Source organism: Nematostella vectensis, chromosome 11 (genome assembly GCF_932526225.1).
Source record: "Nematostella vectensis chromosome 11, jaNemVect1.1, whole genome shotgun sequence".
NCBI classification, from domain to species: Eukaryota; Metazoa; Cnidaria; class Anthozoa; order Actiniaria; family Edwardsiidae; genus Nematostella; species Nematostella vectensis.
The window spans coordinates 882076-897396 of NC_064044.1; the positions used below are offsets into that span (position 1 = coordinate 882076).

Genomic DNA, 15321 nt, shown 5'->3' on the forward strand with positions numbered 1-15321 from the left:
CGCTGGCCCTTGGTAACATCAATAACATGTAAAGTCATAGAACCGCTGGGGCCGCTGGCCCTTGGTAACATCAATAACCTGTGAAGTCATAGAACCGCTGGGGCCGCTGGCCCTTGGTAACATCAATAACCTGTGAAGTCATAGAACCGCTGGGGCCGCTGACCCTTGGTAACATCTTCAGTGACAGTTCACACCACACACTGATCGTATACTGCGTGGAGCAGTCCGTATCTACACACTGACAATCTAAGTATAAAATCACATTTGAAGCGCATTAGAATATGTCCCGCGATGTTAATTTGCCGCCACAAAAAAAAATTGATAGCTTTGCCTTTGGGTAATTTTGAGGTTAACTGTGCCCAGACTTGGTAGAATTATTATATATGACATAAAGTATTTGTTTAACGTTTAGTTGAGGGCTGAGGGGGAGGGGGGGGTTGGAGGGGCTAAGGTATTTTAATGGTTTGTTTTGTATATTTATGGGTTCCTTGTTTTCTCACGTCTTTTACTGAGGTACCCTCCCCCGGGGCATTATGTACATAAGGTCATTAAGGTCTGCGTATATTTTATTTAAAGACGTCTAGACATTTATCTGCTGTTGCTATGTGAATATCACCGATAATCAGTCATAGAGTTGCTACAAATATTACTCAATGTATTAGCAAGACAGATTGCACATCTATAGAACAGATTGCTATTGGTAATGAATTGCCCTTAGGGAAATTATAGCCGCTCCAGCCATTGATTATGATTTTTTATTGTCGATGTTCGGATTATGGTCAATATGGCATTATAGGGCTGACTGAGCATAACTTATTTATCTGCGTCCCAATCTGTTGAATGTTAGGACAACAAATGGGGTATCCGCGATTAGAGCAACTAATACCTCAAGCAGATTACGGATGAAGCCGAAAAAGGAGATGTGTTTTTAATGGCTCTACTATTCAAATATTCTATTTGCTGCTCTGTTAACTGAGCAAAGAACATTCCTAAACAGCGGGTATCAGCATAAACAGAATAGCTGAATATTTTTCATTCACTGCTGTTGTAGAGAAGATATGTTTATGAAAGAAATGTGTCGTTTGGATAGCTTTTCCATTAGCAAGGCACAGTTTATGGTTGCAATAGTTAAGAGAAGAATTCAAATTGACCCCAACATTTCCGATAACGAGTGCCTGAAACTCATCGATTCCATTGGCATCCAGCAGAGAGCAAGTGAATAACCCAAAACATGCGGAGTTTTATGCGCATAGAACTGTGAGACTCCACAAGGAAAGCGATCCTTGGTACATTCTCCCGGTTTGCATAGCCTCACGCTTACAGCTGGTAAAAGGCCGGTGTGAGGGCAAGGGTGGAGACGTTATCGCATCGTCGGGCTATTAGGCAGTGACTCGAGGTCTTGACAGAAACATGAACGGCTATCATACCGCGTCCCCGAAACGACGGGGCAACCAGATCAAGATCGTGCTGCGATCCATAGCACGGCCACGAAAGCCCAACTCTTCTAACGCACGAGAAAGTCAAGTCATGGTCGACAAAAAGACCAGTTCTCCTATCATCGCATTCGCCTCAGGGCCGGGATTTGAGTCGCGTGAGAAGGAGATTAATTTGCGGGACCTAAATGGTGTGAACGTCAACGAATTAGACGATTCTTTAAGGGACATTTTAATCGAGAGGCAGCGAAACTCACGAGCGAGTTCAGTCACGACAACCGATGATAATGATGATTCAGCGTCGATTGTCTCCGAGTTATCGACTTGTAGCTCGGCTGTGACGATCGGGTTGGAGCCAGTTGACGAGATTGAGTCAAAGTATCCTCCAAGTCCTGCCACACAACACAAGAGCTTTATGTCAAAAGCTCGAAGAAAATCTCCGAGGCCTCCACCGTCAAGCCCTCGGTATCACGAGCATATTCCGAACTATCCTTTGTCAAGCCCTCGGTGTCACGAGCACATTCCGAACTATCCTTCGTCAAGCGAAGCAGAAGACGAAGAGAAAAAGAACAGTCTCGGGCGGAAGACGACTAAGAAAATAACCAACTTATTTTCTTTTAGTTCCAGTTCTTCTTCGAACCAGAATCTTTCGACAATCGATAACTACTCGTGCGAGAAGGCACCGACTCCCGAAAGAAAGCGAAGGCAATCGTTTTCCCGACGATCACCTTTGAACTTCGGTGGCTTTTTTGGAGGAGGGACAATGAGTAACGCGGGCTCGAATCAAAGTATCTCGGAATCTAAACCAGATTTAACCGCTGAGAGCCCCGGAAGTCCTGTTATAACTAGAGAGCCAAAAGGGCCACCGCCCACTCCGCCACCAAAACCAAGTCGCAAACACTCGCTGGGTACAAGAAAGCCTATCAGCTTACAAGAGTCCAAACAGCGGCGTAACACCGACCCTAGCCTGCCGCCAGGTACAATCCTAGAGGCTCAGCAGTCAAATAGGATGGAGCTTAAGGTGGACGAGGACCCTAACCAGGACCGCGTGCGCAAGGTCTCGTTCAGTACCCTAGCACCCGTCATCCAAGAGGTAGACTCGCCCGGGACTCCAGAGCCGGCAACAGTAGAACCTAAAGAGGTATTCTTCAAAGACGACGATATCAAGCTACGGGATTTAATGGAGGATATTTTGAGAGCGCATATGCTCTCAATGAAGGACTACAAGAAACCAACATGTGACAGAACAGGAAAGAGTATATGCAAAGTGATCAAGACTCTCGTGGAGGCCATGAAAGCAGCCGAAGGGATGGAATGTAAAGTTGTTTGTTTGGTGTATATTGCTGCCATTCGGGACAGCGGTGTGTACATGTCGACGCAGGCGCTGTGGGATAACGATCAGGATAATTTCGCAGCAGCGAGCTTTAGGAATGACTCAGTTTTCGGATTTGCTACTGTCATGGCGACTCCACTGATGACAGTGTGAGATTACTATGCCGATCATTTAATTGCTGCTCTTTAAATGCCTGAAACTCCGCTTTCCCCACCCCACGATCTGCTAGTTTAAAAAGCAGAAAAGTAGTCTGATCTAAGTATGTTCACAGACGATCACTATTATCTGGCAAGTTTAAGATTTTCATAAAATAATTTCATTATCCCTCTTCAAACACCACGACCGTATCGTCCTCGTCAATGCATTATTGTTGTCATCGTTATCATCACATCATTATCATTATCATTTGCATCATCGTCACCCCGTCAAGTAAAACAGGAATGAAACCAGGAAACAATGGCTTCGGAGCTTGCGAGTTTTAGGTGTTTCAGTTTTGGGGGTTATCTTTGTTCACTAATTGGAGACCGTTAGAAAAATAGGAAGGTGATAGCCACCAGGGTTCCTAGACGTCAATCAAATACATTATCATGAGCTTCATTTTACGTGGGTACTATAGTAACCGTACTCTCGTGTAATAAAGTAAAAGGGCACAAAACGGATCTGTTCCGCAAAATATCTGCTCCGCAGCCCGCTTTTTTTGCTGGATGGGAAAATATTGGACCTCTCGGTTGCTGGGAAAAAAATCGTCCCAAATGGTTCTGCTCGTCCCGAATGGTTCTGCTGGCAGATTTGTGGAGTCGAACTAGTTGTGCTGGGAATATTTTTGGGGGCGCTGGAGCTTGGGAAAACAATCGTCCCGATCGGTTATACGGGTAATGAAATGCCTAACCACTGCTGGCTGGGAAAGAAAGGAATGGTCCCTCCTGGGAAAAGAAAGAGATATTTTTTTCAGCAACTTTGAAAATGGATATTTTTGGAATCAGAACATATTCAAACGACAAAATATGCCATTCTAACGTGTTTGGTCGTTGTGTGCCATTGAAAGTATTGTACTGTAAAAGAGGTCTAGTTGGCGTCATCCTACAGTGTTTTGAGTAAAGACTTGATCCAGGACTTGGAATCCAGGCTTTTCAACGTGTATGTTTTTTTGTTCCTTACCCACCCCTCCCCTTCACTTTTCTAATGGTCCTTTTCTAAAAGGTAGGAGTGGTCCGTTTACCTCTGGAGAAGATACTATCATCACTGACTAATAATCTATGCAGTGCCTACATTTAATGACGAACTCAGTCCAGTCTATCTGAAGGGTTACATCCGGCAGGGAACAAGCAATTGCACACTAGTCATTTAGCCGTTTGAAATACTAAGCAAGTGATGCTTTATAGACCCCAAAGGAGAAGGTTATACTTAGTCTAAAAACGGACACGCCAGCACGGCTGAACTGAGTTCAACTGGCTCTCGAACGCTCTAGACCTTACCCAGGAAAGAGGTCAAGTCTCGACAAGTCTTTCTAGCTTGCTGTTCTATTGACACGCTAAAACTCAACCGTCTCAAGGCTTTTCTACACTCGACACTCAAGGAAAGTTATGAAGTTGCTCAGAGCGATTGGTGAGATCGTCAGAGGCCTCGTGAACAATGAGCACGGATAGGCACCACAGGAAAGCCGGAAAATCACAGTGTGACACTGATAGAAAATCCTAACGAGTACCGATTTTGACCCCTAAAAAATACGACGAGCATCCCAATCAGGTCGACATGGGAAGAACCCCCTCTCCCCCTCCCTGGATCAAGCTACTGTAACGATGGAAAAAGACGTGAAAAACGACGTTCTAAATCAATCCGAGGACCGTATAAATTGTCTTGAAGTCAAAGTTATCAGGGAAGATAAACCCACCAAGTTCAGGGTAATACTCTTGGAAAGACTTCACAGAGCCTTGTTTGCACGTAGCCACGCGAAGGATGGCGCGCGAGCCGGGTTGGTGTGTTGAATAATATCATGATATTCGGCTGCTCTCAAACCTACGGAGTCATGTTCCCTGTTCTACTCGAGGAGTTCGGAGAGAGTAAAGTTAAGTAAAGTTAGGTAAAGTTTCACATTATTAGTGTTTTCTTACGATATGAACGACAACAACCTTTTATTTACCTCTAGGCTTACACACATTCTTTTTAAATGAAAGGGTACTTGCATCTTAAAACTGAAGATTAAACAAGTGTGTCTAACGAATGTGTTTAGTCTAACTTTTATCGATGATTTTGATATTCGACGGATTGGTTAAACGACAGGAGACAAAGCAGTTTATTTTCTATCATTCAGTTCTTGGGAGAAACGAAGCTTTCGTCTACTCCTTGTCTTTAATCATTTTCCCTATAGTAAGGTCACATTTGAACAGCGCCAATGCAAAGAAACAAAAGAAAGCGCTGCCGGTGAACTTCTCACACATTTCAAAAACTGTAGAGAAAAGTAGACCCATGTCATCTCATAAAACGAAATAGCCAAACATTATCTAACCACATGTTTTACACGGTAATCATCTGATCATTTTATACACATTGAAAATATTACTCTCGGGGTCTCCCAATGGCACGAGGAATAAAGTTTGTTAGTCTTAAATTTTGATAATAAACCAGGAAATTCCCTCTGATTTGGACTGAAATGTGACTTGATTTGTGACGCGCTCTGGTGAAGTCATGTTGCGTGATCTCAGCCCTACTACCCCGTGGCGCGCGAAGATCCCTCGATGCGCACGCACATGCTCAGGCCGAAACGTGACTTATAAAAAATACCCATTCACAATTGCGACTTCAAACAGGCCAAGGTAAGAATTCCAACTCTCATGCACGTTCGACTGTGCACGTAACGCACTCTCGTCGATACTTTTCCACACCCTGCACGTAACGCACTCTCATCGATTCTTTTCCACACCGTGCACGTAACGCACTCTCATCGATTCTTTTCCACACCGTGCACGTAACGCACTCTCATCGATTCTTTTCCACACTGTGCACGTAACGCACTCTCATCGATTCTTTTCCACACTGTGCACGTAACGCACTCTCATCGATTCTTTTCCACACTGTGCACGTAACGCACTCTCGCCGATTCTTTTCCACACTGTGCACGTAACGCACTCTCATCGATTCTTTTCCACACTGTGCACGTAACGCACTCTCGTCGATTCTTTTCCACACCCTGCACGTAACGCACTCTCATCGGTTCTTTTCCACACCCTGCACGTAACGCACTCTCGTCGATTTTTTTCCACACCGTGCACGTAACGCACTCTCATCGATTCTTATCCACACCGTGCACGTAACGCACTCTCGTCGATTCTTTTCCACGCCTTGCACGTAACGCACTCTCATCGATTCTTTTCCACACTGTGCACGTAACGCACTCTCGTCGATTCTTTTCCACACTGTGCACGTAACGCACTCTCGTCGATTCTTTTCCACACCGTGCACGTAACGCACTCTCACCGATTCTTTTTCACACTGTGCACGTAACGCACTCTCGTCGATTCTTTTCCACATTGTGCACGTAACGCACTCTCATCGATTCTATTCAACGCCGTGCACGTAACGCATCACTCTCATCGATTCTTTTCTACACTTGCACGTAACGCACTCTCGTCGATTCTTTTCCACACCGTGCACGTAACGCACTCTCGTCGATTCTTTTCCACGCCTTGCACGTAACGTATCACTCTCATCGATTCTTTTCCACACCCTGCATCGTGCACCTCGTTCTTTTATAAGATTTTTTGAACACACCCTGCAAGACTAAATCTCTTGATGACTTTCATCAACTCTCTCTGTTTAATCAAGGCATTTTACAGCGTCAAAAAGTCAGCATAGATAAGGGGGCTTGCGCTAATAGATCACGTGACTGTTTGGGTGGCAAACGCTTAACGCGCACTCAGGCTTTCAGTGACAAAATAACAGCAACAAAAAGCAACTTAATCGGCGCTTATGACAAATGTCAGAATTGTTTTTTTTCAGAGGGGGTTTAGTTTCATAAGGATTTTATTTTTTCGTTGTTATTAAGGATTTTTTTCATTCAAGGATTTTATTTTTCGTTGTTATTGGTGTGACTGGCGCAGTCATTTCTGTGATTATTTTGATTTGAATTTGCCACACAGAAAGGTCATGTGATCTCTTGGCGCAATTTCCCTGTTTTTCAGTGCAGTACCATGTAGTACATTGTGGTACTTAGCATTGAATTACCTTAATGAAAAATAAATCTGCCTGCTTCGCCAGTCTCTATTCTATATCTCTCTCGTCTTAAGCGTGGGTGGGTTCCTTGGCGATGTCCCTCACAATGGCCTTCTCCCCCCTGGCAGCTGCCCTCGTCAAGCGGTTTGGGGCACGCGTTGTTGGCATCTCCGGGGGGGTCACGGCAGCTATCGGCCTCTTCGCCACGTCCCAAGTCCCCACCCTTCGTCACATGTACGTGGCGTACAGTGTGGTGCTCGGCGCGGGATCATCTTGCGCGTACCTCCCCGGATACAACTTGATCCCGCGATACTTCTCAAGGAATCTAGCCCTAGCGACGGGAGTCATGCAGGGGGGGGGGGGGGGGGTCAAGCATCGCGATTTTTGCACTGAGCCCCATCAACCAAGTTCTTCTAGAAAAGCTGGGCTGGCAACAGACGTTCCTAGTCCTTGGGGGTTCCTCTGCGTGGTGGCGGTGTTGGCAGGAGTATTTTACGGTCCCAACGGCAAAGATGAAGCACAATGCAAGGGAGGGCCAAGGCCAAATGACTCTAATGGACCCCCCCCCCTGTGGAAAAACACCAGGCTGTACGTCTACTGCGCATGCTCGTTTCTATTACAGTTCGGGAATACGATACCGCTGGTTCACCTAGTGTGGACTTCACTTCCGCGTTAACAGTTAGCAAGCATCTTGTAACCTTTGCTGTCACACTTGATCATATCAAGCGGTTCTTTACCTTTTTTTATTTTTTTGACGCCGAGTGTCATAATGTCGTTGTTTTTCAGGGTCGCTACGCCCAGGAGCTCACCATCACACCTAGACAATCGGCTAGCCTGTACATCGGCTTCGGTATCGGATCAACTATCGGACGGGTAATGTCCGGCCGACTTTTTGCCTTCATTAACCCAGTGTACGCGGTTGCATTTGCAACGCTTCTTGAAGAACATCTACAGCGCTAGTGTTTCTTGCCACAGGCTCCCCGGCATTATTGGCTTATTACTGCGTTGATGGCCTAGTGGATGGCATATTTGTCAGCGGTATTACTGTCCGGGTTTGAATGCGCATGCCCGAGACAGAAGGCGATGGCCAGTGGGATTGCGTTGTCAACGATGTCTCTAGCGTTCGCAAGTGGCCCACCGTTTGCAGGTAGAGAAGTAAACACGATGAAATACAGTAACTCTATGCGTGATCCGTTAGCTTACGTGTAGCTGCTGACTCGCGAAAATATACTGTCGGAGGTCGAGAGGTTATTTTCGCGAGTCAGCGGCTACACGTTGGCTAGTGATCCGTACGATTGGCATCGCGCTAGAATGGTCGCAGATTTAGATCCCACATGAATCTAAACTGTGTAAAGCACTTTGTTCGAGTTGAAGTCGCCCTGCAGTTTATTGCCGATGACGTTTAACTGAGAAAACCGGCTATTCCATGCTGGGGAGTCCTAACAAGGACGAAACAGCTGTCCATGGTTCCCTAACTTCACGGGTAACTGTGCTGTCGTCCAGTCTTGGCCCGACTGGTGCCAAAGTGTACATGGTAGTGTGCTTGAATAGCTCTGTAACCCAATGAATCAGATCGGAATGCTCGATTGACTGTCTATTATAACATTGATTTATTCTGTTGTCAGGGTTTCTGGCTGATAAGCACGCCTCCTATACACCTGTATTCTGTATGGCTGGAATAGTCAGCGCCCTCGGGACACCCGTTATACTCATCACCAGGCTCCAGGCCGGGATGCCACAGGCCCAACACAAGGATTTGTAGACATTACTTCTGCTCTTTTGGTCACGGAGAAACCAAGAGAGCATGCTCTCTTGGAGAAACTCACTGTCGTGTAGCCTTTCCGAAAGGCTACTCCGGCATCCTTAGCTCTGGAAATAGGGCACTAGGTCCATCTAGAAACTTTTTCTTTTCAAATATTTACATAAAATTTTACTGTCTTATTAACTACCAACGAAGGGGTCAACCGGACTAGTGCAGTACTTTTCACCATTTGAAGGTTATTTTTTTATTGTAAAATTGTAAGAAAGACTAAATTCACCTTTATTTGTGTAAGCAGCTGCAGCTAGTAAAGGAAGGGAAAACAGGCGAAATTTAGCATGATTTCTTGAGTAAATCCTCAAATAGTCTCACCACAGGCGCCCCAAGTTCAGTGGTCTTCTCGTATGAAACCGCTTCGATACTAAAGTTTAGATATGGACAAAGAAACGTACTAAAAATAAAAGAATTATTGGGGATTTTGGTGTATAATAAAGGCTCAAGTCTTACAAGAACTCTCTGTGTCGTTTTTCCATTTTTTCCATTTGAGCCGTTTTAGGAGTTCAGAGGAGGGTCCGCCAATAACTCGTATCCCGGAGGGGTAGGCAGCTAGCTAAAAACAGATCGCCAAAAAAACTGAGAATTCGCTAGCCAGTTGTTGGGAAAATATCCAATCCATCGGCAAAATGTTCACGCAAGGCGATGCAGCAACTCATATTCTTTCATTTAAGCCATCGCTACCACGAAAAGACGCACGCAACATGGAGAAATATTAAAATATTGTTACCTCTTCCGAAACTTGCATTCGTATCAAACACTCAGCAACCTCGCCTCCACGAAATTGCTCTTTCCCTGGTGGGGACGGTAACTTACCATGGGCGTAATGTTGTTTGTCACGATGTCAACATTCAAACGTCCCCACCAGGGATGTCCATATGTAAACTTTATCATCGAAGCGGTTTCATACTGAACTTAGGGCGCCTGAGGTCTCACAAGTCTTACTGAATGGCCGTTGAGTGAAGCGTTCACATCAAATTCCAATCTCATTCCCAGAGCCCACTACCTTTATGCCAGCGGTAAGATACAATGCTCTGGGATAATCAATTTCTAGGGCGATTCTTATTGGCTCTCGAGCTTGCTTCATTGAGCATGCGCAAATAAAACGACAGTGAATAGAACAATGGAAAAGCTTCACGACGCCTGTCACACATTCTGTCATTACTAGTGAGATCTGTTTTGAAAATGAAATTGCAAAGAAAACTCCCACAAACCAGCGTATACATTTAAAACCAAATTTTATTATTGCTGCTACAAACTTTCAGTACCTTACGACAATCAATTGTAGCTTTTTGGGTCTTACAATATAAGAGGGAGGCCTTTTGGGAAGCCTATGGGAAATAACGGGAAATGTAGAAACCTGCGAAGTCATAATATAAATGCCGGTCATGTTCTCGGCGAAATAACTCTTTGAAAGAGTTCTGCGGTATGTGTCGGCTCTTCGACAATAGACAACGCGAAGGCAATATAATAAAATCCCCGTCCGTTAACAACTACTTCGAGACGGGCAAATGTAATTTTTACATCGTGAAGCGATGGAATCCTCACATGCCTGGGCACAGAAATAATGCGTGAGCAAAGCTTTTCAATCTTGTCCTCCATTGAGGAATTCAAGGGCGCAATCAGTAAAATAATTGAGCAGGATTTACGCTCTCTTTGAGACACAAACAAATCGTGGGCGAATCCAATCACTTCGTGAATTAGGAATGCTTTACCATTACCGGTTGCCAACATCATATTGTATTCACCAAAACCATCCTTTCTGTAAACGAGGACTGACTTCAAAATCTGGGATTGAATTTCTTTCAGCGTAAAATCTTTTCCTAATTTGTCAAGTTCGAAGTATTGGATCGATCAGTGAAAGAGATCACCTCTGGCATAAAGGTAGTGGGCTCTGGGAACGAGACTGCTTCTGTTGGTTAAAAAATGACTATCCCAGAGCCTTGTACCTTGCCGCTGGCACAAAGGTACGTAGGCTCTGGGAATGAGATTGATCAAATTCCCACCGAAACGTACCATGTGACTTTCCTCGCTTCTGGTTGGCGAGCATGATCGGGTCATCTATCCTTCCACTTTATTGGCTAAAAACTACTTGAATGAAATAAAACAGGTTTTAGGAATCTACCACTATAATGTCACAGGTTTTTTCACGGGTTTCTTGCTCAAAAATTTCAAAGGTTTTTCTTTAGAATTTTCCTCTCTTATTTCACAGGGTTTTTTTTCACAGGAAATGTCAAGTTATTATTTCACAGGTTTTAAATCATAGGTTTTTTCACAGGTTTATTCAACAGGAATATAACACTACAATTTCACGGGTTTTTCACAGGAATTCACGACCTATGACTTCACAGGTTTTTTTCACAGAATTTTTCACAGGTCTTTTAATTTTTCAGTGGCTTTTCGTTTTTGCAGTGGTTTAGGAATTCACAGGTTTTATCACAGGTCGCTTTTCATAAATTTAGAAATTCCGGAAGTATTTCACAGGTTTTTCGCTGAGATCAGATCTTCCTGAAAAACTGGAAAATTCAAGGTTTTTTTTTTTTTCACAGGTTGTCTCAATTCACAGTTTTTTTTTTTTTTCAAAGGAAAATCACAGGTCTCTCTCCAGTAGTGCGCGGTTAATCGATTCAGCCATCATTTTATACAAGAGACACAAGAGAGTAGTATACTGTAGATCAAAATATATCATGATTTAAGGGGGAAAGCCTGGTTCGGGAAAACAAAACGTTTGCCTGCGGTTTGCGGATTTCGAGTTTTCAAAATTCGAGTAAAAATTAAAGGGAGAAACCCCGGACAATTTGAGATATTTCAGTTTAAATTAGAGGGGAGCCTGAAGGATATATATATATCTACCATATCCTATTATATATCAGATCATAAAATGTTTTTCTCAATTGTTTATGTACTGCACGTTTATTTTGTGTTGCATTCTGGGTAGCATTATTTGGTGAAGGTAATACGTTTGTCATGCCTGGCTTTGCTCCGTCAGCAAGGGAAGTTAAGCAGCATATAATTGAGTCGCCCGACGGGTTGACCCTTGCGTAGTTTATGACTTACATTGCCCTCGAGCTGTAAATACTTCAGAGCGTAGTCGCACGCTTTGATTCAATCCTGGAGTCGAGAAGCTCGCATATTTACTCGCTTGTCATGAAGACTCGCATAGATCTTGAGAGCACAGGACGGCTGGAGCGCGTTCGTGCGAAAATCTCGGAGCTTAGACGAAACCTGAGGCTTGCCGAACACTGTGTTAGCGAGGCGAGGGAAATTTTGAATGCAAGCCTGCGTCCCAGGCCGAGAGACATGCAATGGTCTTACTCAAAGATTTCCCAGCACGATTTGACGGTAACACCCTTTACTGGTAAAAGTATCCGAAGGGGAGTTGTTCTACCTGATAAGTGTTCTGATAAGAGAGAGCGACTGCAAACGATAAGATCTAAAGATATTGAGTCTATTTGTTACTCGACACCCTTAACTCGCAAGGCATTCACCACAACACCAGGGGAGGATAGATTGAGAAGGTTAAACAAGCCGCTAACATCGCACACTCAATATGATGAGGAAAAGATAGAGAAAAGCATAAAGAAACCACATGGCGGCCTGAGTCTGCGGTCTCTACAAGAAGTTCAAAGTCATTACTGTAAGGGTCAGGCGTGTTTACAAAAGCATGAATGCGAGGCTGTGGGTGTTAAAACGGCGGAGCTTGGTTCACAAGAATACGAATACGAGGCTAGGGGGGGCATCTCGGGCACAGGGTGCCCACAAAAAGCACATGGAGGCGAGGCTGGGACGTCAAGTCCGCCACACAAAGACAAGAGCAAGAAAGATGAAAACAGGGATGATGCAGGTGTTACTGACGGAATGCACTTGTCCGCCCTTCTTATTGGTGATCTAAATGAAATGACGAGAGAAAGAAGCCACAGTGAGATAGCTCCGTTATCAAGCGAAATCCCCGACGACGATGTATCGACACAGTCGCTGGCCCGCCGAAAACTCCGTCGAATGAGTTCTCAGTTACAACTTGTGCGCCGACAGTCGAGCGACACCATAACGAAGAGTCACGTAATGCAGGGCCGAGTCATCAACGTCATGCATCGGCTTAATAGGGCCAGACAACGCATGCGCGACTCAGGAAGGCGAGCAGTGGAGCTGCAGGAGGAGCTGCGAGAGCTTCTTTCACGCGCGGGGGAACTGTGGGGTCGAAAGGAGAGGAGGACAGAGGCCAAGAAAGCGCTGAAGGGACTGGTACGGAGAGCTGGCGTGGCAGAGGAGAGAGCGGGTCGAGTAGAGGAGCGGGAAGGTGAGCTTGAAATGCAGATCATGGAGCTAGAAGATGGGATCGAGGCCTATCGCCATAAACAGCGAGTGGTGAATGTGCTGAGTACTGCACGCGAACTAATCGCGTCTCGTCAGGACGCGACCTCACAAACTGCCGAGGGAAACGCCCTCTTGTGTATGCTCTTGAGGAGGACTAGTCTTAGTAGCCAGGCCTTACCGCAGATGACTGCGATCTCAACGGGAACAGAACGCGAATTAGCCGCACTTGCCAAGCAACTTATATAGGAAAAGAAGGTGAAACATGGTTTATTTCTACTCGTTTTGAATAGAGACATTCACGAGGGGACGTTCACGAGGTCGAAAACCTTGTACTTTATCATCACAGGGGGGTCTGGGGCTTCTTGCCGAGATAGTATATAATCAGATGATGACAAGAATGAACTGAGACTGGAAATTGTTACTTTTGCAGCAAAATTTGATTAGGTAAATTTATATCTTTGAATTGAATTTCGAAGGTTTTATTGCCAAATTGCGCACTAATGGGTGTTTGGGAGCCAGTAGCGGATCTAGGGGTAGGGTTTAACCCCCCCCCCCCTTCCTTTTTGGGCTGCCAGATGTAACAGAAACAATTACCCCCCTCCCCCTTTGTCACTAAGCCAACCCCCCCCCCCCCCCCCCCCCCCCGTTAGCTAAAAGCTATGTCCGCCCATGGGAGCTGTAAGGAGCACGCGAAACGACCTCAAATAGAGTAAACACATTTAACTATCCTATCGCCTATCGTGTACTGACGGGCGAAATGCCCTAGAGTAAACACTGAAGTACCATTAAACCATGCACTACCATTTAACTATCCTATCGCCCGTGTACTGACGGGTGAAATGCCCTAGAGTAAACACTGCCGTACCATTAAACCATGAACTACCATTTAACTATCCTATCGCCCGTGTACTGACGGGCGAAATGCCCTAGAGTACACACTGCCGTACCATTAAACCATGCACTACCACTTAACTATCCTATCGCCCGTGTACTGACGGGTGAAATGCCCTAGAGTAAACACTGCCGTACCATTAAACCATGAACTACCATTTAACTATCCTATCGCCCGTGTACTGACGGGCGAAATGCCCTAGAGTACACACTGCCGTACCATTAAACCATGCACTACCATTCAACTATCCTATCGCCCGTGTACTGACGGGCGAAATGCCCTAGAGTACACACTGCCGTACCATTAAACCATGAACTACCATTTAACTATCCTATCGCCCGTGTACTGACGGGCGAAATGCCCTAGAGTACACACTGCCGTACCATTAAACCATGCACTACCACTTAACTATCCTATCGCCCGTGTACTGACGGGTGAAATGCCCTAGAGTAAACACTGCCGTACCATTAAACCATGAACTACCATTTAACTATCCTATCGCCCGTGTACTGACGGGCGAAATGCCCTAGAGTACACACTGCCGTACCATTAAACCATGAACTACCATTTAACTATCCTATCGCCCGTGTACTGACGGGCGAAATGCCCTAGAGTAAACACTGCCGTACCATTAAACCATGAACTACCATTTAACTATCCTATCGCCCGTGTACTGACGGGCGAAATGCCCTAGAGTACACACTGCCGTACCATTAAACCATGCACTACCATTCAACTATCCTATCGCCCGTGTACTGACGGGCGAAATGCCCTAGAGTAAACACTGCCGTACCATTAAACCATGCACTACCATTCAACTATCCTATCGCCCGTGTACTGACGGGTGAAATGCCCTAGAGTAAACACTGCCGTACCATTAAACCATGAACTACCATTTAACTATCCTATCGCCCGTGTACTGACGGGCGAAATGCCCTAGAGTACACACTGCCGTACCATTAAACCATGAACTACCATTTAACTATCCTATCGCCCGTGTACTGACGGGCGAAATGCCCTAGAGTAAACACTGCCGTACCATTAAACCATGAACTACCATTTAACTATCCTATCGCCCGTGTACTGACGGGCGAAATGCCCTAGAGTACACACTGCCGTACCATTAAACCATGCACTACCATTCAACTATCCTATCGCCCGTGTACTGACGGGCGAAATGCCCTAGAGTAAACACTGCCGTACCATTAAACCATGAACTACCATTCAACTATCCTATCGCCCGTGTACTGACGGGCGAAATGCCCTAGAGTACACACTGCCGTACCATTAAACCATGAACTACCATTTAACTATCCTATCGCCCGTG

The 15321-nt window shown here is 45.3% G+C and overlaps 1 protein-coding gene across 1 annotated transcript; it reads left to right on the forward strand.

The window, feature by feature from the left end:
- The first annotated feature begins 578 nt into the window (after positions 1–578).
- LOC116617787 (serine/arginine repetitive matrix protein 1) lies at positions 579–5405 on the forward strand. Its single transcript, XM_032380767.2, has one exon. It carries the CDS (start codon positions 1411–1413, stop codon positions 2917–2919), a length of 1509 nt encoding a protein of 502 aa, XP_032236658.1. The 5' UTR covers positions 579–1410; the 3' UTR covers positions 2920–5405.
- Positions 5406–15321: the final 9916 nt, after the last annotated feature.